The sequence below is a fragment of the Talaromyces proteolyticus genome (genome assembly GCF_021365285.1).
Source record: "Talaromyces proteolyticus strain PMI_201 chromosome Unknown BGW36scaffold_13, whole genome shotgun sequence".
In the NCBI taxonomy this organism is placed as follows: domain Eukaryota; kingdom Fungi; phylum Ascomycota; class Eurotiomycetes; order Eurotiales; family Trichocomaceae; genus Talaromyces; species Talaromyces proteolyticus.
This window is the reverse complement of record NW_025764289.1, coordinates 70508-96852: the sequence shown is the minus strand read 5'-3', so window position 1 is coordinate 96852 and position 26345 is coordinate 70508. Positions and strand designations below refer to the sequence as shown.

Here is a 26345-nt window from a genome sequence, read left to right as displayed (position 1 = left end):
GCAGTCATCGTGGGAGTGGGGAATAATAAACAGAGGTCCGAAACCCTAGCTCCGTGTTGAACGCTTCCATCGAGCCGACAAATAGATTTCATGAGAATGATGATGTTGCATCCGAATCTCCTGCTTCTGTGGCTTGTCCCTATCGCAACTGCGAAGAATATGTTCTCTTGCATCCCTCAGATTGAACCTGCGATGTGCACTCGTATAGCAACGGGCAATTCGCTTCTTACATGTCAGGTTTTATGCGACGAGGGCAGCGACCTCCTCCAGGAGACTAATGGCCTCGGAGCGGCCGCGACCGCATTTGGTAGCTTTTTGAAGCTCATATCTGCAAATTCCGAGTGTAACAGCTATTACAGTGGCCACGGTCGCTCCTGCCCCCGTGTAAGTGAGCCAAGAACATTCTGAGCGTCGACAAACTAACTTGCCATAGTACCACAACGGTCGACGTGACAGATACGATGACGATGACCGTGTACCTCTGAGCCGACTCATACTAATTATCTCACCGACGAGGATGATGATGGATGCGTCGCAGACCCCATTGCAGACATTTTTGATGCATGGCAAACCGCAGAAATCCCCTTCGCCTGCAACTGCGTCAATCCTACTTCCAGCACCTCCGACATCCGGAGGAGAGTGAGAGTTGGAGAGGAGAAAACCATCATCATGTTTAGAAAGACCCAGCGAACGAGGTCTGCGAGTAGTCGGGAGTGGCTTGTATTGAAACACTGACGGCGCAAGTCAGAATATGCATAGCCTGGCCGTTACTCCACATGCTCTAAACCTCGATATCGTAGTAATATTTTGCTTGATACTCATATCGATCTTCTCACGTCAACCCCCTCATGTACATATTATTTATATCAATAATTCTTTGCCGCCAATTACCACGTGGTTTATAACAAAGACGTATGCTGATGGGGGCTCTACCGAAATTAACCGTAAAACCGCAGCAAATCTATCAGCAATAGTTTCAGTGTATCGTTTTTTACGATACAATAGCTCGGCTTGAGCTTTCCCTGTTCCTAGAGGGGCTAGTCCGAATCTGGGATGAACTAGTGACTAGTGTGCTCCTCATCGATCTCTCTTTGCTTTTTCTGTCCTTCCATTCTTCCATTCTTCCATTCTTTGTTCTTTATCTTGTAACTACCGTTGTCCCATCTGGGCCATAATTTGCACCCGTAACAACACGAGTTTGGTCATCTGAAGCTGCCTTATCAATGCCATCAATGTGCCTCGTACAATTATCTCGCAATTATATTACCTTTTCAAATCGGCCGTTCCGGTACGCTAAACTCAAACCACGTACAAAAATAGACGAAAAAGGTACAGAAAAGTCTAAATCATTCTAGCCCGGTGCAGATGCCAGGAACAGTCCAGCTAGCATCCTTGTTCGGCAACTCTAACCACGGATTCATCATCATTGACGCCTCTCGCTGATTAGCCATCTTGATCTGGCCTGCAAAACGTAATAGATTTGCTAATATGGGCCACCAGGGCCAGAGCTAAGGCCGACATTATGGCCGTTCAATATCCACTTATCGTGCTCGGCTGTCCTCACCCGGATCAGTTGATAAATAAACAAAACTGTCGCTTAATATTGCACCTACTGTATTAGGGAGCGCATTATATCTAGAAACTGATGTCCTGAGAGAAAATACTGCTGCCATGCTGAGATGACGTTTTAATGCCCTACCTCTCGCCCTTTGTTCTCTACCCTCGGTGACATTCGATCGTTTTCGTGTTTCCTTCATTGGAGTTTTTCCAAGCCACTCGTTTTGATGATGCTCAAACTACAAGTTAATAACATGTCTCAGCTATCTATTGCATCAGGGGTTCTTCTCCCCCTCTTTGCACTTCTCAACCAAATCAGCCCCGGGTCCGCGACCAGCGTTCCCGTTATCACGTGTTCTACCTCTTCGGTTCAATTCTTCGAAAACCCCAGTTTTGAAAGTGCGCTCAGTGATTGGGAGATCAGTAATATATATGGGGGCACGTCTTATAGCATCGTCGAGGCTGGCACGTCATCTGCCAAAGGATCAGCCGCCGAAGATGGCAGCTATTACCTACAAACAACCGGTTACATCCATGACTTCGACCTGTCTCAAATGATCAGTGGTCTTGAAATTGGAAATATATACACAGTCTCGTATTATAGCGCACTGTACCAAACTGGCTTTTGGTCAACCAGGTGCTGGAACTATGTCTACAAGGATACTACCTCCAGCCAAATCAACTATTTCAATTATGATTTGTCCAGCTCGTGGACAGCACATACCTTCACCTTCCAAGCAACTGCGACCAGTCATACTTTGATCTTTAGCATAGACTGTGGTTCGACGGACTCAGCGGGAAAATGGTCGATTGGCTGGGACAATTTCCAGGTCTCTGGGCCCTCCAATGTGTGCACTACAACCTACTCGACCATTTCCACACCTACTCCAACGCCATCCCACAGGCCCACATCTTCATCTGCCGCTATCCCATCGTCATCTGCCGCTATCCCATCGTCGTCTGCCGTTATCCCACCATCATCTGCCGCTATCCCATCGTCATCTGCTGTTATCCCATCGTCGTCTGCCGTTATCCCACCATCATCTGCCGCTATCCCATCGTCGTCTGCTGTTATCCCATCGTCGTCTGCCGCTATCCCATCGTCGTCTGCCGTTATCCCACCATCATCTGCCGCTATCCCACCATCATCTGCCGCTATCCCATCGTCATCTGCTGTTATCCCATCGTCGTCTGCTGTTGTCATTTCGTCGTCTAGAGCTATCCCGGTTTCATCCACAGCTGTCCCATCGTCATCCGTAACTGTCTCATCATCGCCCCTTACTAGTGCCATCTCTTCCACCACAGCATCTGGAACTGGTGCCGGCAATAGTGGTGGAATAGGATCTAGCCATAGCTCATCTTCCGTGAGCACTTCTACAGTCTCTTTGACTACCACATTTCCACCCCATAGTGGAAGTAGCATTGGAAGTAGCCATACCGGTATCTCGCCTTCTTCCAGCCAAGGTGGATCTGGTGCTGTTGGATCGACTACATCAACGATTTTTACCACACGGACTGCTACTATCACGGCCTGTCCCTCAACGGTTTCGAACTGCCCAGCAACTGCAAAGACTACATATGTCACTACAGAGACTGTCGTCGTCTCGACAACAATATGCCCTCTGACTGCGATTGATTCAACAACCAAACCAACAACTACAACTAGATCTATTTTTGATACCCAACCGGGTGACAACTCTATTACTGAGACTATTTACACTACTAGAGTCTCTACAGTATATGAGTGTGCCCCGTCGGTTACCAACTGCCCTTATGCATCGAAAACTGGGCATGTGGTTACAGAAACCCTTGTTGTTGGGACTACCGTTTATCCTACTGGGGCTGTTCCTACGCAGGATTTCATCTCTAACACTGGCTTCAGCTCTACCACTAGCTCTGGGTTTGGATCTGGATCTGGCCGCAATCCTTCGGCCACTGGAAGTGTCTCTCCTTCTTCCACCCTTCTAGCATCTTCTCACCAAAGTGCCTCTTTGACAACGAGTGCAAGCCCATCAACGTTTACAGGCGGCTCCGTGTCGGACCTATCATCCCTGTCTGGGTTCCTTATTACTATTTGCGGTCTTTTGGCTGCTCTACAGTTTCTTTTTTAGATTGCCAGGAGGCGTCGAAGACACTATATAACTTATTTAATATATAATGGTGCTTTCTCTTTCTTTGCTTTATGACGTCCTAACAATATTTATCTCTAGAATGGAAACCTCGAAAGTTCATCTTCCTCAAGTTTCCGACTGTTGTCTTGAAATAATTATATGCTTTTATCATGAACGTAGAAGAAGCGATATTGTAATTCTGAACCTCGAAGTTGAATAAGGATATAATTAATATGTTAAGAAAGGGACCATGCAGATGAAGATATACACAACCAATTCAGCGAGAATATAGGATATGGCATTGGAGTCGAATTTAGGAGCAAGCGAGGATTGATAAAGACAAACGGTGAAGTGACGTAAGACAGAGTCTCATAATGGAATAGAGCATCATGTTCAATATTATTGGACACTGTTCTAAGTTCTACTCTATTAAAAACATTGCAGTCGATTGATTTGTCAATTAATCAACCTTTGGTAAGAGGGCGTACGCTTATTGGTAACTGCCAATTTAGAAGTTCTCGAAACCATTGACACAGAATAGCTAAACAAAGAAAACGAAACCGGGTGTAATGTACTTGCTTTGAGTTCTTTATCTATAAATCCCAAAGGGGAACCGAATTCCACGTATCAAAGACCGGAGAATCATTTGCAGAAGTGGGCGGGCTTTGCAGCCCAGATTAACTGAATCCTGTATGTAATATAAACCCAATGCGTTAAATTGTATTAGAATATCTATTTTGGATAAATAATAATCGTTCGGATAATACTATTCGAATTTTTCAACCACCGTTTCCCAAAAACGCCGAATAAAGCAGAAAACTGAATTTTGCAGACCAGTATGGCGGAGGGCCATGGAAACTCTGAGTCGATGGTGTGCATTGAAATACAAGTTTAAAAGATAAAATTAAAGTCGATAAGAATCCCCTCTATCCCGGACCTCCCACACCGACTCTGCCATTTCCTTCAAGTCATCCATCTCGATTTCGATATCTTTCTCCTTCTCACCTTGTGCGGGCCGAAGGAACATATCTTGGAAAGAAATTATAAGAGGATTGTCGTTGGTAGTATGAATCGAGTTGCGACCATCCTCCTGTGACAACACCGCCCGATATGCCACCGCGGGTTGCTGTTGGACTAAAGCCCATTTCTCAAAAGTGATCGACCTTTGCTTTTGACCAATGGATATTGTAACGACAGCTTTCACATCTCCTTGAGATGCTGTCAGCCACCAACGAGCATCATCAGCGAGCTTCCTCCGAGATTCAGAATAGCCGGCTTCGATTGTCAATGTCGGCCACTGGCGGGAGCGGCCTTTTGGTAACCGCTTCGGCTGATACGACGTATCTGGCTGCTTTGTTCGTTGAACCGTCGTCCTATCGCTTCGCCCGGTTTCGAAGACATTTTTGTCCATGCGATTCATGGCGGCGAGCTTGAGAGTCATAATGCTCGAGATCCTTTCATGGGCCACTTCATGCGGTGGTGAGATCATTTTGATTAGGATAATCCCAAGGCAAGGAAAATACGACTCAACGTTAAATTCGTCCTCGGTATTCTCAAAGTCTCGGCAAAAAGTGTCTCGATGTATGCCCCAATAAATAATGTATTGACTTCTTGTTCCTGTGCGATCTCCTCGGAAGAGGTCCAACTCTTGAGCTCGAGTAGAGAGAAAGTGCTTCTTGCCTCGATACTCATATTGCTGAGTGTTGGGATTCAGCCCGAAAGGAAAGAAGGCGTCATTGTCGGGGCTAGGTGCTGTAGCAGGTGCGAGGGACATCGTGCGGCAACAGCGGTGTGACAGACTCTGTCACTTCGTTCTATAAATCTCACTTTTTATTTTCTCATTCTATGCTGCAACTTGCATTTCGTAGATGCTTGTCCATCAACAGAACACTTCGTGTATACCGTTCCATTGGTTCATTACATGTCATGATGACGAGTTGACTACTCAGTTTCATCGTTTCGATAACATCTTTCCGGAAGTGTTTTTCCGTGCAATCGTCCAATTCGGACCTTTTTGGATACGCCGAGGGGACAAGACCGCCGTAAACACAACGGCCCATGTGCTCGACGCAGCCCGAATAGATCTTTCGATCCACCTGCGCAATGGAATGCTGGGTAGTAATGCTGATGACTGCGCGTTCCATCGAGCTGACAACGATTTAAATGCAATCATTTGCCTCAACAAGACTGCTGTAGCTGCACCTGAGAAGTAAACTTAACACAACTGTTAGATGGCAGATCTCCCCTGTTTAATTCAAGCATTGTCCGTCGCGTTACATTGACTGACGTAGCTTCCCCGTGCTTTGATGCGAGGGGATTTTGCCCCGACTTTGAGTCCAGTCGTAGTAAATACTACGTTGGTACCAATGGATATAGAAATACAAAGCCAGCTCCGAGTTAGCCATAATAATATTCTACCTAGAATGATATGGTGTCACATGAATGAATTTTCTCGTGGAAACTACCCGGAGCCAGCTGCCAACCTGTGCCTCTTAAAAAACATCGCATGAAGATCAAAAAAGGAGCTTCTACAGATAACCCTAAAAGGGCATACAAAAATACATACTCGGTCATTATACAATATTTTTCAAATTTCCAATGTTGCTTTCTCTTTCATCAGATAGCATACCGGTAATCCGGTCGTCCTTCCATGCCAGGGGCATAAGACATCTTTCCACTGTCCAGCTTCTTGTTCAAGCCGACATAATATTGCCTCAGAGCTAGAGACGCCAACGCGAACACACCCTGGGTGACACCGCAGATAATCAATGCAGGCACATATACAGGCGCGTCTTGTGCGCGGAATGCTACTGAGGAAAAAATCCCGGCAATGTTCATAGCCATGTAATTCAGACCCAGCGAAACAGCTCGACCGGTTGTTGTGGGGACGTTGGAGGCTAACCACACAGGGACGATATTGCTGGGAATGAAAGTGAAACCGGTGATTAGGAAGGTCAGGAAGTAACCGACACCGGGATTGGAGTTCAGGTCGAGGGTCCCGAGAAGGATCCAGCCAAGTAATGAGACGATGATGGTGCTGGATGCGATTAAGGCGCGTTGTTGTAAACGGTCGGATGCCCATGTCGCTGAGATTTGGACAACGGAGGCCACAAGATTCGGGCCGATGGTGTAGAGGTTGGCTTTGACTGTGTCTTTGGTGAGACGTTTGATGAGGGTCTGGCAGCGCATAAACAGTTAGATACGCAAAACAACCGAGACCCTGCGGATTGGAAAAAACACTCACAGGCAGGAAGTTCGAGCTACTTGCGACCCCAACACCATACATCAGGGCGAGGAATGCAAATGCCCAAGTCGGCCAATGTAGCAGTTGTGCCTTTGCATCGTTCCATCGGAAATGGTCGTCCCGCTCTTCCGTATCCTCAGCAAGACGCTGTCTGGCCAAATCTTTCTCATTTTGGGAGTACCATTTACTTTTCTGTACTCCCTGAGGAGCAAAGAGGAAAAGTACGATTGCGCCGGCTACGGTTATGGACCCTTCAATCAGGAAAAGATATTGCCAGCCCTAATAATTTGTTTGCGTTAGTATCCTTTCGACTCATGCTTTTGTGCATTACTATCGGTCACACGGTGCTGAATTGATGCACGGAATAGTGGTAGGTAATTTACATGCAAACCACCGGTCCAACGAAATACACTCCAGGAGATGAGTCCGCTGACTGCACCAGCGATAAAACCCATCTGGCCGATGATGGACACCCGAACGCCAATCTCCCTGCGCGTGTAAAACAGGGTCAGGTAGTAGACCTCGCAGGGCTTATAGGCAGCCTCTGCTGCGCCCATGACAATGCGCGTGGCCATGATGCCGCCGAAATTGGTGGCCGCTGTTGATGCCATCGTACAGATTCCCCAAACGCCAATGGCGAGCGAAATGATCAAGCTCGGGTTGAACCGTTTGGCGGCAAGGGTCCATGGCACGTTAAATAGTGCGTAGGGAATATAGAAGAGGACAAGCAGAAGTGAGTACTGGTTGCCAATTAGACCAAGGTCTTTCTCCAGACCGTCTGTCTTTGCATTTCCCAGGTTCGCGCGGTCGAGTGTGTTGGTAAAGTAGGCGATGCCTGGGGTCCAGTCCTTAGTCGAATTTTCTCATTTCTGACTCTCTGAAACTAAAGATAATACATACATAGTCCGGGTAAAACGAGAAAGTCGGTCTTCCTCAGAAGCCGTCTCCGTACGACGGTTTCGCTAGCTTGGGAGCTCTCGTCCACGGCGACGTGCTTCTCATCCCGATCGCTATCGGCCATAGTGACTGCTATGTTTGTCGTAAATAATCATAGTAGCATTATCCGTAAATTCCTAGTAGGATGACTGCTTCATATATAGCCGGGAATCGAGCCTGATGAGGTACTCCACACAACCAAAGTTCCGCTGATAAGGTAAGTGTGATGGCGCCATAGCGGAGTAGTATCATCATCTATGTGTTAGTTAGAAGGGCAGAAACCGGTTCGATCACCGATGAAATATTATTAAAGAGACGAGTATTGTTGGATTTGAAACGGCAGGACTTTTGCCCTAAAACCACCAAGCGGGTCTGGGCAGAGGTGGCGCGATGCTTCCACCATATTAATTGAGGGCTGCAGAGACCCACGTGGAGTAAATAGCTAGTAGCTACTCCGTACATTAGCGTTCAAGCCCCTCAACGCCGAAGCCGGAGTGGATATGTAGAGTAGTTTCTATTATAAAGTATGGTAGCCCACCACTAAACCCCTGCCTCAGGCACGGGTTTTCCTGCTTCTCTCAACTACCGCCATCATGGCCGAGCCAGCGACGGTCACGCCTGTGAGAATTTCAGAAGAGCTGGAGCGCAGCAATCAACGACCAGATGATACGTCGCTCATCGTTCACCCTCAGCGTCGGTCCTCATGGGGTTGGAATTGGCGTTATACGCTAGGAGTTGTAGGGATTGCGGTCATCCTCGCTCCCATTACAACGGTGGCAACTTGGCTGGGACTGGGGGAAGCACCTATTGATACAACCAACTATGCGCTGCGGACGCGGCGTGTGCTAGAGTCGACGCCGTTAATCGATGGACACAATGATCTCCCGTGGCTGCTGCGCATCGAACTGCAGAATCGCATATATGGCGGACGCTTCGACCCGACGCAGCGGCTGCTAGGCCACACAGATATCAACCGCATGAAGCAGGGTTTAGTGGGTGGTCAATTCTGGAGTGTCTATGTGCACTGCGACAAAGCCCAGAAGCACTTTGAGGATCCGTCGGTGAGGAATTATGGAATACGTCAGAGATTCGGGCTGACGGTGATTCCAGTGGCTGGTACGAGATACTCTTGAGCAGATTGACGTCGCCAAACGGTTTATTGCTGAATACCCTGATATCTTTACCTTCTGCACCACCCCAATGTGCATACGCAATGCTTTCAAGTCTGGTAAAATATCAAACATGCTCGGCATCGAGGGCGGGCATCAGCTGGGAGGTTCTATAGCATCTATTAGGCAAGCCTACGACTTAGGAATACGGTATATTACGACAACACACAACTGCGACAATGCGTGGGCCACCTCGGCGTCAACGGTAGCGGCAGGGGGCGAGGACAAGGGCCTGACTGCATTCGGTGCCGCGTATGTGCGTGAGATGAACCGGCTTGGCATGATGCTGGATTTGTCGCACGTATCTCACCAGACGATGCGGGACGTGCTGTCACTAACTCAGGCACCTATCATCTTCTCGCACTCAGGGGCCTTTGCAGTTACACCACACCTACGCAACGTTCCAGATGACGTGCTCCGGAGCGTCCGCAGGAACGGAGGCATCGTCATGGCCGTATTCGTCAATCGCTTCCTCAACATGAAGGATCCTAGCGCAGTAACTATCCACGACGTCGTTGACCACATCTGGCACCTGGCCGAAGTCGCAGGCTGGGAACACATTGGTATTGGCTCTGACTTTAGTGGAACACCACACACGCCGGCTGGACTAGAGGTACGTCTACGGAGAGATCCACCCATTCTACTTGGTTACCAACTGAGACACTGTTAGGACGTATCTAAGTTTCCAGACTTGATCGAACTACTCATGGCACGCGGGGCCACCGACCAGCAAATACGCCTCCTTGTGGGAGAAAATCTACTCCGAGTGTGGGCCGATATTGAGCGACGAGGCCGCGAAATTCAAGCAGAAGGTTCCAAGCCGGTTGAGGAAGAGTGGGAAGGCCGAAAATGGCACACACATTACAGAAGCTCGCCCTACATGTACCGGTCTACACGGGAGAAGGCTATCAAGGAGGGGTGGGGCGAGCCAAACCAGTTCAATGTCGGCAAAACCGGCAAACACGAGGAGAAGATTGTGAAGGCTGATGAAGACATATGACTGGTGGCCTAGTTGCTACATGGAGCTCCTTTGACTTGTATTAATGCGTCCGATATCCGGCGTTGGCGGTTAGGTATGTTTGTCTTATCGATAAAATCTGTCTAGCATATGTGTGCCTTGAATAATCCAGGAGAGAGAGATCCATAGATTATTGGTCACTCTCCTCATTATCAATTTTAATTTTCGGAATATTTATGATGTGACTTTACACATAAATCATTCCAAATCTTTGTATTGGTAGACTCCCGTTTCCTGAGTCAGTGAGCAGTAGTGTCTCGGCCTGCGGGGCAATTGGTCCAATTGTAGTGTTTACACTTTATACGGTAATGTCGTGATTATAGTAGCGATAACGTGATTTTTTTTTTAAATCGGCAATGTTTCCGCGTTTAGACCTCAATCGGGGAAATAAAAACGGTAGTGGATGAGAGCTCCATGGCTTAGGGCTAAGGGAAAATTATGGCTTCTCACTGTTGCTCTCAATCATCAGCCACATTTTATTCATCAAGATCAATTTCACCCAAGAGGGCAGACTTGGATCAGAGAGAGATTATATCCATCGTCTGTTATCGCATGAAACCCTCATAATGGGGAGCACAGTTCTATTTGCACCGTCTGACAAGAGCTGGGATGACCACATCCAGATCACACTATTCGTGCCAGCGGCCCTCTTGCTTGTCTATCTATTTTACAATGAACTCGTTCGTTTCCAGCTCAGAGTGCCTAACCTCCCTGGTCCGCGGGGTTTTCCCCTGGTGGGTAGCTTGCCATCGCTGAGCGGCACGATCACGTCTGAAGAGCTACGAAAATGGGCCGGCAAATACGGCGATGTATTCCAAGTCCAGCTGGGAAATTCGACCGTCGTAGTAGTCAACACCACAGCTGCCGCCGAGGCCCTGTTCATTCGCCAGCGTGAGGCCACCAACTCGCGACCCATTTTCTATGTACTGCATAAGAAAGTTCAGCGAAACGGCCCCGTCACCAGCATCGGCACCAGTCCATGGGATGATAGCTGCAAGCGTAGGCGCAAGGTCGCTGCATCAGCGTTGAATCGCGTCAGTGTTGAGAGTTATCTCCCGGTATGATTACATCGTGATAGGTAAGAGCAGTTGACAGCTGACATGAATACTAGATCCTCAATAAAGAATCAAGAGCCTGGCTGGTAGATCTTCTGCGCGATTGTGATGGTGGAAATACTGCGCTGGACGTTATGTTGCCTGCTCGCAAGTTCGCCATCAATTTGAGTCTCACAGTCAGTTATGGCACACGGTAAGCGTCTTGCCTCCCGCGCTTAATCATCCGAGGCCAACCACTGACCCCTACATCAGCGTTGAATCTATAAAGGAATTCTCCACAAACGATATTCTCAAAGAGATCATCTACGTTGAAGAAGAGATTTCCCGCCTCCGCGAAACATCCAGCAACTACGACAACTACATCCCTCTTCTCCGCCCTCTCAACTCTGTTGCTGCCGCTCTTGGCCTTAAAGACGGCACACATCTCGCTTCAATAGGAAAGCGTCGTCATTCCTACCACGCGAAGCTTCAGGCTAGGCTACGCGAAGAGATCGCCGCGGAGACTGACCAGCCGTGCATCCAGGGAAACGTACTCCGCGACCCGGATAGCAAGGGACTTTCCGAAGGTGAGTTACTGAGCATAAGCCTCAGCATGATGGCTGGTGCAGATACAAGTAAGCGGACGCTCATGTGGGCATGTCTTTTGCTGGCACATCGGCCGAACCTGCAGGAGCGAGCATACAAGGCCATCCAGGAGACAGATCCGACGTTACTAACAAATCCGGATGTCGCACACTCCAGGGTTGAGTACATTGAGGCATTGACGAAGGAGATTGGGAGGTATTTCATTGTGCTGAGACTTGCTTTGCCGAAGGCGACGCATAGAGAAGTCCGGTGGAATGGGGCCGTTATTCCAGCAGGGACGATGGTATTTTTAAACTCATGGGCCTGCTCGAGAGGTATGCGGTGTTTTGTCTCCACTTTATACCTAAATTATAGCTCCTCCGCTTTTCAATGAATTTCCACTAACACTCAACAGACCCGGCCGTCTTCCCAGACCCCAACACTTTCGCCCCTGAGCGCTGGCTGGATAGCCAGAGCCAGTCTCATCAGCATCAGTACGCATTTGGCATTGGAGGTCGCATGTGCGTCGCCAGCCAACTCGCCGCAAAAGCGCTTTACACCGTGTTCTTGCATCTGATCGCGCATTTTAAGCTGTTGCCTGCCGATGGGGAGTTAAGTCCAGATGCTGCAGATCCGTTGAGGGGCTTGTTAGAGAAGGAGAACTCCAGAGTGACGCCGCGTGTTCGCCATGTGCGTTTCGTGCCTAGGGATGTCGATATTACGAGGAAGATGCTAGCTAAGAAGCCGTGATGGTAGTATAATCGACGTGATTACCGAGCTATGATCTATGACAAGTAGTTAGTTGAAAAATGAATTAACTGTTTTGGAAATTCTGGAACCGAATTCTCCGATTTCTTGATTTGTTATTAAGGAATCTTAACACTTATTGGTAACCCGTAAGTGCGAATATATAAACAGATCCGGTTATAAGTATGATAAGTTCAGGCATCAATGATATAATATTGATCAGTTGATAGCTAGTATTATTAAATAGTATAACACATTGCTAATAAAACGAACTATTATATACTCTCTATAGTGCCCTTCAAGTATTTATTATTTCTAGTATATTTGTCATTCTTCAGTGTCACTTAATGTTGGCTGAAGAACTACATACCAAAAAGGGGTTCCTCTCATTAGTGAGGGTAATTAATTTGGTTCTTATTGGCTGACACTTAATAATCCACATCTCGAAGTCGTTCTCAAATGTGTGAAGGACTAATAAGACCGAAGTGAAATCATATTACGGCAACCCAACTTCACATGAAATCCATCCCGAGACTCCACGAAAGGAAATCCTATGGTTAGATGCTACGCATTGCGAAACGATCTTTTAAGATCCCCAAAAAATCCTCAACATCCGCCCACAAAGCCTCAGGCTGCTCCATCGCCGCGAAATGGCCCCCTTTCTTGTGCTGCCGGTAGAAAACCAAGTCGCCGGTTGTCTCGACCCACGCCCTCGGGACAGGCGTGATCTCTTTAGGAAACCAAGAGAAACCTAGCGGCTTATTAATATGCCATCGTTTCGTGCCGTGGCTCTCGGCATCCGGGCCGTAGAACTGGCGGTAGGACCATAGGCTACTCGCCGCGCTGTGGGTAACCCAGTATAACGTAATTGACACCAATATGAGGTCCAGCGGCGGGGTGTCGTCGGTCCAGTCCAGGAACTTCTCGCCAACCCAGGCCAGAAGCGCCACTGGGTTGCTTGACAGCACGAAGCCAATTGTGCTGGGGCGTGTGGCGTGGGTCCACGCGTAGGCGCTTCCATTGTGCTTGAAGAAAAGGTGTCTTTGTAGGCCTTCCTCTTCAGTCTTGTTAATTTGGCTCCTGACTTCTGCTTCTTCTGGCGGTGGCATGGGACCGGTATTCAGGTGGATTGCTTTGCAGTTGGGATGATTAGCTGCAATTATTCGACCTATACGGCCCCCGAGATCACCACCTTGAATTATATACGACTCAAAACCGAGAAGTGAAGTCAACTTGTCAAAGATTCGTGCGGCATCGTCGGAAGTGATATTTCGATCCAAGGGCGGCGGAGATGAGAAAGTATAGCCCGGAAGACTGGGGACTATCAAATGGTACGGCAGTGTTTCTGCGGTGTACCTCTCTCGAAGCATATCCAAGATCGAGAGAAATTCAATAAAACATCCTGGCCAGCCGTGGAGCAACAATATTGGAATCGCATCTGCTTTCTTTGAGAACAGTGCGACAAAGTGTATCTCAAAGTCTCCAACAGGATCTTGGATTGACGCTTTAAAGTGAGGGAAAGAATTGATATATTTCTCTTGTTCCCTCCAATTGAAACTGGATTCCCAATAACGCTTTGTTTCTACCATCCAATCACGTCGAAGACCCAAATATCCATCCTGTTCAGGCAGAGCGTTCTCATACGTAGGCGGTGCGAGTGGCGTGAGTTTAAGCAGTGCAACAAGATCGTCGATGTCTTTTTGGGGAATATGCACTTCCCAGGGCTTGATCGCATCTGAAGCGTTAGGGGGCGGAACATTATATCCATGGAAACCCATTTTCAATATCTTGCAGAGACTGCCTTATTACAACAGAGCTTCTACCACGGGTGTTAAGAATGAGGCTAAATGGTGACAAATATAAAAAGAAAGTCTGGAAGTCTGGAGAGTCCTAACCGAGAATTTCATATCTTAGATGCACCTTGCACCATATACACTAGCCATAATCGCGGGCCGTCCCGATGAAGTCAAGGTAAAGATCTATGCGGCCGGACGGCGTTCGTGCCGTGCGTCGGCGTTCCTGCCGTGACCTCTTCAATCACGGAGGGGTTGTAAAATGCAATATGCTATTCGAGCTCCAGTTTCAAGTTTCATCTAGCAACTCGCTAACAGTAGACATATGCTCTATTGTACTGACAACAAGATATCTGGTGACTGTCCAATCCGTCCTCCAAACCTGATCTCACGTCGATTCACAGCCAAGGCAGAGCATTAAACGTTGGCTGGAATGGCGACACAGTTGTCACCATCAAGACCCGAACTAGCCATGAGGGAGTTCTTTGGAGATCGCAAACCCCCCGACATCAGTCGCAAGATAACAGCGTGTGTGGCTTGCCGCAAGCTAAAGGTTTGTGTGCAAATGGAAGACTCGAATTGATTGTTCCCTGGCGTGCCTGATGTTTCGTTGATGCTTAGATAAAATGCCATATGCAAGATTTGAAGCCACCCTGTGCCCGATGCAAGAAGCGAGGACTCTCGTGCACTGTCAATCGCAGTTTACAGATGGTCTTGGAAGGTGATGCAATGTAATATATTCCACCGCCGTTCGCTAAGCGTTGCTCATTTTTAACTTAGATGGAAGAATGCCATGGAGCAGAAACTAGTGCTTGTACAAGAAACAATCAATAAAATTGCGAACAGGATGATGCTGTCCGAGGTACTAGATGCCATGCCGAAAGATAACGAAAAGGTTGGAATAGCCGACGAATCCCTATTCCCTCGGGTTGAAGACGGTGATGAGTTGATTGATCCGCCAACATCTCAACCAGCATGGGAGGTGATAATGGATGCGAAATGTAGCCCTGCAGCAATTCCTGCTACCTGTATCTCGGCAGTCTCAAAGCAACCTCCGCCAGACCTACCAGCCCTCAATTCCCATCCATCAGACCTGATTAGTCGAGGCACAATATCTCTGTCCAGTGCTGAACGCTTCTTTTCAATATACCACGGTCGTCTCGATCATTTTATTTACCGAGTTCTCATCGATAGGGATTCACTTTCTAGTATCCGTGCTCATTCTTCACTACTTACAGCAGCCATTTGCGCGGTGGGTTCCCTACATGCCGCCTCCCCTGAATACCAAATATGCTACAAGGAGTTCATAAATGAATATTCCACTCAAATGACTTCCAACAGACATACAATAGATGATGTCCGTGGACTATGCATTGCAGCATTTTGGTTGAGTGGTATGTCTTGGGCTCTTGCAGGAGCTGGTACGTCTCATGTTCACTAAATGCTCATTGGGCACTACTAAGTAACAGCATGGTTGCAGCGGTTAGAATGGCGACTGAGCTTCATTTGCATCAGGGTGTTACTAAAAGCATTCATCGGTGTGTCAACAAAACACCACAGGAAAAGAAAACGTGTTATTTGCGCACTCGTCTCTACCTCCTTGTCTACGTATGCGACCATCACTTCTCAGTCGTACATGGGAGACCGCCAATGACTCGTGAGTTTATGGGACTGAGCACTCTCCGGTCCTTTTTAGAACTAGACTCCACCAACGAAGATGATGTACGGCTTGTGAGTCAGGTAGAACTTTGGTCGATTAATAGTCGAATATACGATACCTTTGGCATTAATACAGACACACCGATTCCACTAAGTTCGTTATCTGAGTTTCGATGTCTGGGGGTGGCCCTCGAAAGCTGGCGAACCACCTATAGTGAGAAATTCTCATTCAACAGTCACGTTGGTAACTATCCAAAGATTGGTGTGGGACTTCATTTCCATTTTGCAAAACTTTACCTATGCACTCATGCATTTCGAGGGGCTTCGAAGCCTGACAAGGTCACAGTATCCCCTGAAATGGATGAATTCGCCGACACAGCCGTGTATTCTGCTAGCTACATTCTTCGCACACTGGTGGGAAACCAGGAGGGTCGGTCGTATCTTGATGGCTTGCCAACCTACTTTGATACCATGGTCGCTTTCGCAGTCGTATTCCTGTTGAAAATGACTATCAAAAGCCCCATTGATATTAGGATTGACAAGCCGGAGACTATGAAGCTGCTGAGCCAAGTTGCTGCAGTTCTGAGCGATGTGACCTCGCATATGCACTCCCAGCATGTGCTTTCAGACATATCTATAAGTGTCACAAAGCTTGTCGGGCGGTTCCAGAACTCTACTTCTCAAAGTACGAGTAATCTGGCGGATAACTCTCCGGTGACCACTTTTGAATTATGCCAAGTAGATGGAGATTGGCTTGGTCCTGAAGATTCCACATTCCTTGGGAACTACGATTTACTGTTCCTTCAGGATGGTGCCTTTGGCTTAGAAATTGATCAATTGGAGTAAGCTCTGTAATTTAAAACTGCATAATGTAGCTTCTCGGTCAAACCGTGCTTTCAAGAACTTTACGCTCACAATTAGAGATATGTCTTCATATATTTTCCTCGTAAGGTTATGAGAATCTGGGATGACGTGGATGTACTACCAAATTTTACTACATCTAATATATAAGCCCACATTTAAGTCGATTGAGGCTTCTCCTTCTCCGCAGCACGCAGTGGAATGGAGATATAGCCTCCAAACTCCTTAGCAAAGTTCACTGAGACCCGTGCGTGAACACGGCCCTGACGATCCAAGAAGCGACTGTGATCATCGATAGGAACAACAGCACCATGCCAGATATTGGGATGGATGTAAAGACCCTTGCCGCCGTCGCACCGGAAAGCCACGAACTTCTCGGGGGTAACGTCGTCACCCGGCAATGCCAATGGAATCAAGAAACTCTGCCCATCCATGGGAAAGAACATCTGCCCGCCGTCCGGATGATAGTTAGCGCGCCATATCAGTGCCATATCACGTGGCTTTCCAACGCCGCTGGTGCTTGCCTCCTCGGGGAATTGGCTCCAGGCAAAAAGGTAGTTGTCGCCCACGGCGTTATTACGGGCGTACAGCGTGTTGTCCTTCCACCAGAACTCGAAGAGCCCTTCCGTTGTTCCGCCTTGGTTCCCCGAGTTCGCATCAACCGGTCGCCATCCCTGGGCCGGCCAGCGGACTATCTCGATGGGGAAGTTCTCGGGTGACTCGACAATCTGACCGTAGCCCTTGATGCTTTCGGGGGTTGCTTGCACTACGGCTAATTCAAAGACCTTGGTCACCCCAGTCGTGGGGGTGTAGGCAATATCGTTGGCATCGAATTTCATCTTCGCTTCATTCATAAATGAGCATCAGCGAGTGAGGGCAAAGAGTTATCGTAGTTATCCTGCTTGGTGTTCGCCTTAATCTTTTAAATAATCTTATCTGACGGTATTCTCTGGGCCTTGTGGAAAATAAAGAAGATATCGTCGCCATATTGAATACATTGATTGATAAATAACCTAACTTTATAAACATAACACCACTCCGCTGTTCGTGCCGACAGTAGTATGATGGTGAGACTACTTGTTTGGGGCATTTTAGGGTTAGTTCGGTAGCTGATGTAATTCATCGGCATCAGGACCGATATTCGGCGCAACCACCACTGTATCCGAGTCTGACAACTGCTTCGCTCGCGAAACACGTCAATTTACACAATCTATCATCATGGTAATGACTCTGAAGGCCACTGTTGCGATATTACCCTTCCCTCAATAGGGACCTAATCAGTGAGGAAATGAATGCGCGATTTTCTTCCTGCTATTACGTCCAGTCACTTCGGAAAGGCGCTCTGGCGTTATTGGACGAGATAATTCCCGCTCCTCGTTTCTGCCCGCTCTCCATATGCGCGAGATGACACCAGACACTAAGAGCTAGCAACTTGGAGTTGCGCCTATCTCTGTTCCTTGGTGTCATTCATATTATTCAATTGGAAGCCAGTGAGTTTTGCAGGCATATCATGCAGCCGGATCTAAGATTCGTTGCCATGTGAAAATTATCAAATGCTTAATTCATCCCCCTTGCTGCAACCCATGTGTCCAGAGGACGATTGACGACCAGGTGGAGACGAGGCTTGAGACCAATCGTTGACTGCTAGCTTGTGCACTTCCTTATCTTCTGCCACTCGGGGAGTATTTTGCCCCCATTCTCGCTTTCCTGTATTAAAGAACCAATATCCCAGTTCAAAATCTTTGAGCTAGTCTTCCTCGTCCGCGTATTCCTACCTATCCGTCGTTTGTGAATTTGCTGTCTGTATAACTACAATCCAGCACACTCGGTGAGCCTATCTAGCATGTCTCCAGCCATTGAGTTGGACTCAGATGTCATTTCACGTGGTGGTGGCGTCTTCTCCACAAGAAAGGCACAAAAGAGCCTTGATATCACGGTAGATCACAAAGTCGTCGATGAGGATGATTCCATTCTCGAGAAAGACGTCGTCGATGAGCGAGATGTGAGAAAGAAGCAGGTATGCATTTTCACTAGTGTCTAGACTAAAGTTCACCTACTCACTCTTCATCAGTCGTATAGCCGGTACCAAACGTTGTGGTGAGAAGACACAGTTTCCAGTCGCGCATTTCTAGCCCGGTTCCTGACTTCGTCCCTATAAGGCTTGCCTATCAATCCATTGGCGTTATCTACGGTGATATTGGCACCAGTCCTCTCTATGTCTACTCCTCTACCTTCAGCGACAATCCTAGCTATGACGATCTGGTAGGCGCGTTGTCGCTCGTAATCTGGAGTCTTACCATCATGGTGACGATCAAGTATGTCTTAATAGTCCTGTTTGCCGACGATGAAGGTGAGGGTGGAACTTTTGCACTGTTCACACTTATCTCTCGATATGTATGCTTCTTCCCTGAAACTCCACGAGACTTTCGTTCACTGAACGATCCATAGGCAAATCTCGTCGAACGTGATCCCCGCGAAGCACGTTCCATCCGCATAGAGCGTCACAATACAAACGAGATGCATCGACCCAACAAGTATGTTCGCTCTTTCATCGAGCGATACAATATCGTGAAGTGGGCTTTCAAAATAATGGGTGTGGCGGGTGTGGGACTTCTTCTTGCTGGTTAGTGGCTTTTGTCAGACATCAAACTATTTAGATTTCGCTGAAGTGCATCAGATGGTGTTTTGACACCTGCCCAATCTCTTCTCGGTGCCATTCAAGGGTAAGCACAATTATTGCGACTGAATAGTGATGTGCGTACATCCTGACACTCTCTTCTAGAGCCACTGTGGTGAACCCAAACCTCAGCAGTTCTGCTGTAATTGGTGCTTCCTGTGCGATTATAGTCTTAGTCTATGCTATTCAACCATTGGGTACCGGAAAGCTAGCCGTGACGTTTGCACCCATCGTCATTATCTGGCTCGCTTTCAACCTTGGGTTCGGCATCTATGTTCGTTTCCAACTAGCTTTCTACTAGCGTAGCTAACATAGCCTCAGAACCTTGTTCATTATGATGCCTCGGTCTTCAAGGCATTCTCGCCCTATTTCGCCGGTTCATTTCTTATGCGCCATGGCTCCGATGGCTGGGTTGCACTGGGCGGTATTCTACTGGCCTTCACAGGGGTAGAGGCATTGTTTGCCGACCTTGGTGCTTTCAACAGACAGTATGCCCTGCATTCTCTTACGAAAACCTCATCAATCTAACCAAATTACCAGGGCTGTCCAACTTTCGTGGTGCGGTTACGCTTACCCGTGCCTTTTGATTGGGGTTAGGATCCCTCTTTAGGATGGAAACATGATCTCCACTTTAATCGTTGCTAACTTCTCTTCCTTAAATTTTACCAGTACATCGGACAAGCCGCTTACATTAGCGTTAACCCCAGTGCATATGCAAACCCTTTCTATCTGACTGTTCCACCTGGGATGCTTTGGCCCAGTCTGGTCTTCGCAATCCTGGCCTGCATCGTCGCCAGTCAAGCCGTCATTACTGGTGCCTTCCAGGTATGACCCACAAGGAAAATAGTACTAGCATATTATGACTAACAGTTTATCAATTGGTCTACAGCTCTTGTCTCAAATCATGAAACTATCCTACTTCCCTCAGATCAAGGTTGTCCACGTATCCAAGGAATACCATGGTCAGGTCTATATCCCATTCGCCAATTGGCTCCTCATGATCGGGACAGTGGTGGTGACTGCAGTGTATACCAACGTAAGTAATCCCTTGCTTATCCACAAATTTTCTGGCACAATGTTTTTCAGAAGCTGATTACAATTGGCCGTAGACAACCAATCTCGGTCATGCCTATGGGGTTTGCGTCATCCTGGTGACATTCTTGACCACTTGCATGGTCACCTTGGTTGCCCTTACAGTGTGGCGGTTGCCTGTCTACATTGTGCTCCCCATCTTTCTTATCTTTGCGTTATGGGACGGAATGTTCCTATCTTCTGCGTTAACCAAAGTTCCCGCAGGCGCATGGGTTACTCTCATGATCGCTGGTGTGCTGACTTGCATATTCGTTCTCTGGCGCTTCGGCAAGGAGGAGCAATGGAAGTCGGAGGCCGCAGACAACATGCCACTATCGCAGGTTGTTCATGTCAGATCCAATTCCGAATCAGATTCCGAGAATGATAATTCTGTTCAGCTTCAACTGGCTCCCGCTCTCGGTGCGGCTCCAATCTCTCGGACCAACGGCCTAGGCATCTTCTTCGACAAGGCTGGAAGTCAAGCCGTAGCTCCACATGTTTTTGTGCAGTTCCTCCAGAAATTCAGGGCCGCACCGGAATTCATAGTACTCTTCCACTTGCGTCCCGTCTCAATGCCAGCAGTGGCCCCCGAATCCAGATACACCGTCTCGTACTGCTTTGCTAGCCATCCTAATGGCAAGAACAAAGTTCCCATACCCAACTGCGTCCGCCTCGTAGTACGCTACGGATACACCGACGAACTCATCACCCCTGACCTAGGTAGACTAGTCGCTGATGCCGTCCGTACCTTCCTGCTTAGCGGGGACCAGTCAAAAGATGAGACTCGTCTGTCCCTCAGCACTCTTGATCGCGCTTACACTGATCAAGTAATATACATCATGGGCAAGGAGCAGTTGCGTGTCAAAAGGGGTAGGAACATCTTCCGTTGGGCTTTCTTGAGTTTATTCGTCTGGATTCGCTCTATAACCTCTGCCAAAGTCGAACGTCTAAATGTCCAAGTCGATCGCCTAGTAGAGGTGGGCTTCGTTAAGGAGATATAACGAGTCAGGGAGTGACCAATTTGGGAAGTTTTGTTATAGTATAGAAGTAGTAAACAAGGGTATAATACACCATACAAATGTACATCACAATGCCAATATTTAGTTTGATACGACTGGGCTGTGTCCATTGCCGATAGAACTGAAACTAATGAGTTGTAAACTTCCATCTCCACTGCAATTAATGCGACTAGTATAGATGCGGACCCGAGGTTATAAGATGGGCGAAGATCAAGAGAGCACTCGACTCCCAACTCATATGGGGATTTGCCAGGTCATTCACATTGAAATAGAAACATTAATTCAAACTACCCGCGAGTCGCAATATCTGCTTTCCTTGATTCAATACGATCAAAAGAATTTAAAGTTTTAAATATAACACCTAAAATTTCATATACATTCAATCATTGATGTTAGGAGGTTTATCCCCGTCATAATTTTTAAGGGGTGGAGAATGGTAAAACCCTAAGTGTTCCCACCTTCTCCGTAGCAGCTCTTGGTGCAAACGGTAGTTCTAGCATCAATTCCTAGTAATTCATTACTCAACTTCGTTTCTATTTAGATTTAACATGTAACTTCCCGTGGTCTTTAGTAAGAGATATTAACAGGCAAAATTATGTGGCATCGACTCATTTATCTCAGTTATCTATTGATGGTAATGGATGTGATATCCACAACCACCTCATTAGAGTATTGTGATATACCACAAATCGAAGAGCATTAGATGGGAAAATCTCCAATCCGTCTACACGAAAGCTATTACGGAAAACCCCTCATATTTCGCATCGTCAAATCTGGCAAAAAATTATCAATATATAATATCTGATTCTTTTCATTCAGCCTGATTATCCTCAACTTTTTTGTGCCTCCTCATCAAAATTAATTCGTCTGTTTTAAAACAAGTCATGAACCAATATGAGTTTTCGTCCAGTTCCATGTGGAAACCCCCCCGCCCCCTCAGATATAATCTTCAATAAAATGTCATTAGTTTTAATAAGCCGGATTCCGATTCCTTGGCATAGATTCTTCTAAAATCTACTAAATCTTATACTATAGTTGTATCCGTATTTCTAGCAATCTACGTTTGTTTTTTGGTAGCAATATAATACAACGCTGTATATTGTGCGGGGTCTCCAGGCCTCAACTTAACCCTGCGAGTAAGATAGAAGATAACACTGCACCAGATAGCATAGAGAACACTACGGAAGTGGGTGAAGCGTGAGAAGTAAGACTACCATACTGCTGGTATTGATGACAGTGACTATTCGTTAATTAGTAGGCATATATAGAGTAGCAGCTCAATGCTATCTTGTGAATACTACATATATATGTACATGGAGTGTAGTGCAACAAGGTCTGGAAATTCAGCCTGGGACTTGGTAAATCTAACCGTGATCAACTCAGCTTAATGAAGAACTCATTAATAGACGTTTGTTGAAGATTGTAATCAAGAACTGCTACTTGATGAGAAGAAATTGTTAAAGAGTGACAACTTTCAATCACGCAAGTTCCTCGACTGCTCATCCCAGGACATACTACTTAGGCAATACTACCTATTGTGTTGTGTGCAGTAGATTGGTTGTATGTTATCTTGATTTAATTCAAGGTAGCCCGTTTTCAAATTTCAAATAAACCATGCATTGAATAAGTCAATTATCCAAATAATCTCTGTCAATGTGTATATGTATGTACATGTATGCTGCCGGTGATCCGTCGGAGGCTCCGAGGCTAGCTCGGCTGATAGCCATAAGCGATTTTTAATTCTATCATATTCACTGCGCCAATCATTAACAAAGGTATATAAAATCAACAATCCTGACTATGGAAGTTAATACAAAGTTGTTCGTCTTCCGGTCATTCTCCTTATCTCCTTAAACCCCCTTAGGCTTTTGTTAGCTAATCATCACGATATTCGGTCAGCTAGAAACGCAAACAACCTTAAAGATAAGGAAAAGAGAATGAAAAGAAGATGACCGACGCCCTGAAACTTCACTCCCCCACAGCGCTTCTAGATGCCTTGTGCACTTGCATTGAAAAAGACATCCACCCGCTCTCAACCCCCGCCGTAGCCGCCGGATCCAAACTCTTTGGCGCAGCTATCCTCCGCAAGTCCGATCTGAGTGTCGTATACGCAGATACAAACCAGGAACGGGGCTCTCCTCTATGGCATGGCGAGACCTGGACACTGAAACAATTCTTCGAGATCCCGGCCGATCAACGCCCACAAGTTGATGGTTGTCTATTCCTCACAACTCATGAACCATGCTCATTGTGTCTGTCGGCTATTCTGTGGAGTGGATTTGATAATTTCATTTATATGTACACCTATGAAGAGACACATCATGTGTTTGAGTGCAATGGGGATCTAGATATTTTCAACGACGTGTTCAACGTTCGCCAGGGTGAGACAGGTAGGCAGGCTAGTTTGGATGGCAAGTTGGCCCAAATACGACCGCAGTACAAGTTACGCAGCAGCAGGCTAGTCGCTCTGAGCTTCGCTGAACTTCTGGCTGCCATAACAGACAAGATGACACAGGCGGAGTATTTAGCGAAAGTGAGCCGTGTCAAAACGAGCTACGGACGACTATCGGAGGCTTATCGGAGGAATATGAGTGTGGAGGAGTAAACAGCCGGAAAAGGATATTAGGTGGAAAAGTCGTTTGACTGTATATTTGAACATCAATGCAGTATTCAAAACTGCGTCTCATCACTGAGTAGGGTGCCATCGAGTCCATGATCAAGTGTATCCATATTTCGTGGGTAATATGCTGCCATGAACACATCCCATGCGTAATGCTCATTTGAAGTCAAACCATCAATCCCAATTTCTCTATTCGTCTGGTTCATCACCGATGTGCCCGCAGCTGCAGCCTTCTGCCGGATTTCTTGAAGCACTGTTCCAAATCGGAAAGCGATATGCTCGTTATTCGGGGCAAGGTCTATCAAACTCTCTTGTGTCATCGCTATCAGAGGGTCGCTAATAGTGAATTTGCACAACGTGAGAGCTGCATATACAGTAATGAAGAAGTAATAGTCCGGAAGATCGAGAATTACTGTAAAATCGAGCTCTTGAAACACCTCCAGTATCTCACGCGAAACTTTCAATGCTGCATCTTTGAGGATAATTGATGAAGTTTGAGCTCGAAGTGAAACTCTATATAAGAGGAGATAGCAGAACATGTAACTAAATCTTACAGTGACAGAACGCGGATTATCTAGATAATGGTTGATTAGACAGCATGTTGAAAAGACGTCGGCGAATATATAAAAGGTAGCTCACCAAAGACTTGCTTCCATGACAACTTCCATTCGGCAAGTTCATCAAAGATGGGGTTCTCCGATTCGTCCATCCGCTGCTTCTGATTAAGGAGGTGTGCAGTTTCCCAGTAAAGTAAAACTTCCGCGGATAGTTTGACATCCTCAAAACAGGACTTTGGAGTTTCTAAAATGTCGTAGCAATAATCAACAAATTTCTTCTGAACCATAGACTGTCTACCATTTCCAATTGAAAATCTGGCTCTTTATTAGTATTTTGTTTGCTATTAGGAATCAGGAATGAGGCCACTCGCTGAATATGGGTCAGACATAAAGCATTCCAGATACGCAATTTAGGTAGCAGCATATAATCAGAATTTCCAGGAAGAATCATATCAACTGAACGATTTAGATGAAGTGTCGCATGATTAATTCCAAGCGCACTCATTAACCAGCTGTCAATCGGCATCGCTGTCTGGATAGTCGGGCTGAACATACTCAGAAGCAGTAGGCCTTGGAGCTCTTCGTAGCGGAGAGGCGGAGGCTTCAGAACAACACTGGAAGCCAATCGGCGAACCATCAAATATATTTCATGGCTAGCCGTCCTGCCGATGCTGGGCACAAATCGAGAGGCCAGCAGGCAGGCAGTGCTAAATAGCAAAGGGTGATTCCGCTCAAAGTCATCAGGGAGGTCATGCTTGTGATTGACTGAGATCCAGAACCCGTAATGTTTTATGAATCTGTGTTGAGGCATAGTTAATCAGTAAAAGATAATAAGACAATTGACTTCGACGTGACTTGCATCTGAATAAGGTGCCTGGAAAGAGATGCCCTGATAATTCCGGCAGATACGACGTTCCCCAAGGCCAGGACTTCATCGGAAAAGTCTTGCTTGGGGCCAAAAAACTGGGTTTGCAAATTTCGCATGAGTAAAACCGGTCTCATGATGCCATTCCCTACCGTGTCATCCAAATAAACACTTGTAGATGAGCCGGGCATATGTTGCGTGTCTTGTTGAGGCCTAGAGATGGCGTGCACACTTAAGGAGGGGTGGACAGCGCCACGGATTAGCCGTCCTAGCTCCTCGACACTCCTTTCGAGCTGTGCTAGCCGGGCATCAATGCCTTCTGGAGCTATAGAGATCTGATTTTGTACTCCCTCAAGTTTTTGCTCAATACTTGCAAGCTTAGTATCAACATCATTGAAAGATGCCATACCCTCTAAGGGGAGGCCTTTGTCAGTGCCCGGTAAGTCACAGACGATGCTAATGGAGAATCAATGAATATGTTCAATTGTGGAGGTGACTTATTGAAGGGCATACCCCAAAGATATGCATCGGCGGCATGCCTTTTTCCCCGACACACTCTCACACCGGGTTTTGAGCTTTCGGCACGTCTCGCAAGCGCTCACTGGGCGGTTGAGCCGGCTCTTCTTCTTGCCACCGGCATCTTCCTCAGGGATATTTGTGCTGAGGTCCATGATGAAATCCACTGTGCTTGTGGTTGTCCCTTGCCACTAGTATTCAAGTATTCATTACGTTGGTAGAAGTAGTGAGCGACGAGGATGAATTGTGTTGGACGCGGCTGTCTTATCCGTGGCTCCAGCTGTTGTTATCTTATCGCGTCTTCCG

The 26345-nt window shown here is 47.0% G+C and overlaps 12 protein-coding genes across 12 annotated transcripts; 7 read left to right on the top strand and 5 right to left on the bottom strand.

Moving 5' to 3' along the window:
• Positions 1-90: 90 nt before the first annotated feature.
• Positions 91-643, top strand: BGW36DRAFT_364043 (uncharacterized protein; the record flags this gene model as incomplete). Its single annotated transcript, XM_046214519.1, has 2 exons — positions 91-384; positions 434-643. 2 exons carry the CDS (start codon positions 91-93, stop codon positions 641-643), a joined length of 504 nt encoding a protein of 167 aa, XP_046066659.1.
• Positions 644-1811: 1168 nt separating this feature from the next.
• BGW36DRAFT_364042 (uncharacterized protein) lies at positions 1812-3668 on the top strand (the record flags this gene model as incomplete). The annotated part of the gene is made up of 1 exon (XM_046214518.1): positions 1812-3668. One exon carries the CDS (start codon positions 1812-1814, stop codon positions 3666-3668), a length of 1857 nt encoding a protein of 618 aa, XP_046066658.1.
• Positions 3669-4572: 904 nt separating this feature from the next.
• Positions 4573-5442, bottom strand: BGW36DRAFT_364041 (uncharacterized protein; the record flags this gene model as incomplete). Its single annotated transcript, XM_046214517.1, has 1 exon — positions 4573-5442. One exon carries the CDS (start codon positions 5440-5442, stop codon positions 4573-4575), a length of 870 nt encoding a protein of 289 aa, XP_046066657.1.
• A 794-nt stretch (positions 5443-6236) lies between these two features.
• BGW36DRAFT_388807 (major facilitator superfamily domain-containing protein) lies at positions 6237-8139 on the bottom strand. The gene is made up of 4 exons (XM_046217266.1): positions 7813-8139; positions 7296-7747; positions 6913-7191; positions 6237-6845 (listed from the first exon to the last, which is right to left on the bottom strand). The coding sequence occupies exons 1-4, from the start codon at positions 7931-7933 to the stop codon at positions 6285-6287; spliced, it is 1413 nt and encodes a 470-aa protein (XP_046066656.1). The 5' UTR covers positions 7934-8139; the 3' UTR covers positions 6237-6284.
• Positions 8140-8416: 277 nt separating this feature from the next.
• Positions 8417-10284, top strand: BGW36DRAFT_349859 (membrane dipeptidase-domain-containing protein). Its single transcript, XM_046213302.1, has 3 exons — positions 8417-8909; positions 8959-9630; positions 9688-10284. The coding sequence occupies exons 1-3, from the start codon at positions 8442-8444 to the stop codon at positions 10015-10017; spliced, it is 1470 nt and encodes a 489-aa protein (XP_046066655.1). The 5' UTR covers positions 8417-8441; the 3' UTR covers positions 10018-10284.
• Positions 10285-10601: 317 nt separating this feature from the next.
• On the top strand, positions 10602-12404 carry BGW36DRAFT_432260 (cytochrome P450; the record flags this gene model as incomplete). Its single annotated transcript, XM_046221106.1, has 4 exons — positions 10602-11093; positions 11147-11283; positions 11343-11989; positions 12070-12404. 4 exons carry the CDS (start codon positions 10602-10604, stop codon positions 12402-12404), a joined length of 1611 nt encoding a protein of 536 aa, XP_046066654.1.
• Positions 12405-12958: 554 nt separating this feature from the next.
• BGW36DRAFT_305843 (Alpha/Beta hydrolase protein) lies at positions 12959-14179 on the bottom strand (the record flags this gene model as incomplete). Its single annotated transcript, XM_046212100.1, has 1 exon — positions 12959-14179. The coding sequence occupies one exon, from the start codon at positions 14177-14179 to the stop codon at positions 12959-12961; it is 1221 nt and encodes a 406-aa protein (XP_046066653.1).
• A 448-nt stretch (positions 14180-14627) lies between these two features.
• BGW36DRAFT_306168 (uncharacterized protein) lies at positions 14628-16699 on the top strand (the record flags this gene model as incomplete). The annotated part of the gene is made up of 4 exons (XM_046212127.1): positions 14628-14747; positions 14816-14925; positions 14975-15615; positions 15675-16699. The coding sequence occupies 4 exons, from the start codon at positions 14628-14630 to the stop codon at positions 16697-16699; spliced, it is 1896 nt and encodes a 631-aa protein (XP_046066652.1).
• A 173-nt stretch (positions 16700-16872) lies between these two features.
• On the bottom strand, positions 16873-17553 carry BGW36DRAFT_432257 (RmlC-like cupin domain-containing protein; the record flags this gene model as incomplete). The annotated part of the gene is made up of 1 exon (XM_046221105.1): positions 16873-17553. One exon carries the CDS (start codon positions 17551-17553, stop codon positions 16873-16875), a length of 681 nt encoding a protein of 226 aa, XP_046066651.1.
• Positions 17554-18131: 578 nt separating this feature from the next.
• Positions 18132-21603, top strand: BGW36DRAFT_349851 (putative potassium transporter). The gene is made up of 11 exons (XM_046213301.1): positions 18132-18731; positions 18786-18811; positions 18874-19108; positions 19163-19337; positions 19392-19437; positions 19497-19665; positions 19713-19879; positions 19932-19983; positions 20061-20216; positions 20281-20427; positions 20501-21603. The coding sequence occupies exons 1-11, from the start codon at positions 18558-18560 to the stop codon at positions 21461-21463; spliced, it is 2310 nt and encodes a 769-aa protein (XP_046066650.1). The 5' UTR covers positions 18132-18557; the 3' UTR covers positions 21464-21603.
• A 1826-nt stretch (positions 21604-23429) lies between these two features.
• On the top strand, positions 23430-24086 carry BGW36DRAFT_432255 (cytidine deaminase-like protein; the record flags this gene model as incomplete). The annotated part of the gene is made up of 1 exon (XM_046221104.1): positions 23430-24086. One exon carries the CDS (start codon positions 23430-23432, stop codon positions 24084-24086), a length of 657 nt encoding a protein of 218 aa, XP_046066649.1.
• Positions 24087-24151: 65 nt separating this feature from the next.
• Positions 24152-26194, bottom strand: BGW36DRAFT_432254 (uncharacterized protein; the record flags this gene model as incomplete). Its single annotated transcript, XM_046221103.1, has 5 exons — positions 24152-24675; positions 24741-24948; positions 25026-25455; positions 25503-25979; positions 26037-26194. The coding sequence occupies 5 exons, from the start codon at positions 26192-26194 to the stop codon at positions 24152-24154; spliced, it is 1797 nt and encodes a 598-aa protein (XP_046066648.1).
• Between the last annotated feature and the right edge of the window lie 151 nt (positions 26195-26345).

Coding starts and splice junctions, on each gene's coding strand:
- BGW36DRAFT_349851 (XM_046213301.1), top strand. CDS start 18,558: ATGTCTCCAGCCATTGAGTTGGACTCAGATGTCATTTCACGTGGTGGT. Junction 18,732..18,785: donor GAGATGTGAGAAAGAAGCAG/GTATGCATTTTC, acceptor ACTCTTCATCAG/TCGTATAGCCGGTACCAAAC. Junction 19,338..19,391: donor TGTGGGACTTCTTCTTGCTG/GTTAGTGGCTTT, acceptor GAAGTGCATCAG/ATGGTGTTTTGACACCTGCC.
- BGW36DRAFT_388807 (XM_046217266.1), bottom strand. CDS start 7,933: ATGGCCGATAGCGATCGGGATGAGAAGCACGTCGCCGTGGACGAGAGC. Junction 7,192..7,295: donor GTTGGACCGGTGGTTTGCAT/GTAAATTACCTA, acceptor ACAAATTATTAG/GGCTGGCAATATCTTTTCCT. Junction 6,846..6,912: donor GTAGCTCGAACTTCCTGCCT/GTGAGTGTTTTT, acceptor ATGCGCTGCCAG/ACCCTCATCAAACGTCTCAC.
- BGW36DRAFT_349859 (XM_046213302.1), top strand. CDS start 8,442: ATGGCCGAGCCAGCGACGGTCACGCCTGTGAGAATTTCAGAAGAGCTG. Junction 8,910..8,958: donor AGCACTTTGAGGATCCGTCG/GTGAGGAATTAT, acceptor CGGTGATTCCAG/TGGCTGGTACGAGATACTCT. Junction 9,631..9,687: donor ACACGCCGGCTGGACTAGAG/GTACGTCTACGG, acceptor AGACACTGTTAG/GACGTATCTAAGTTTCCAGA.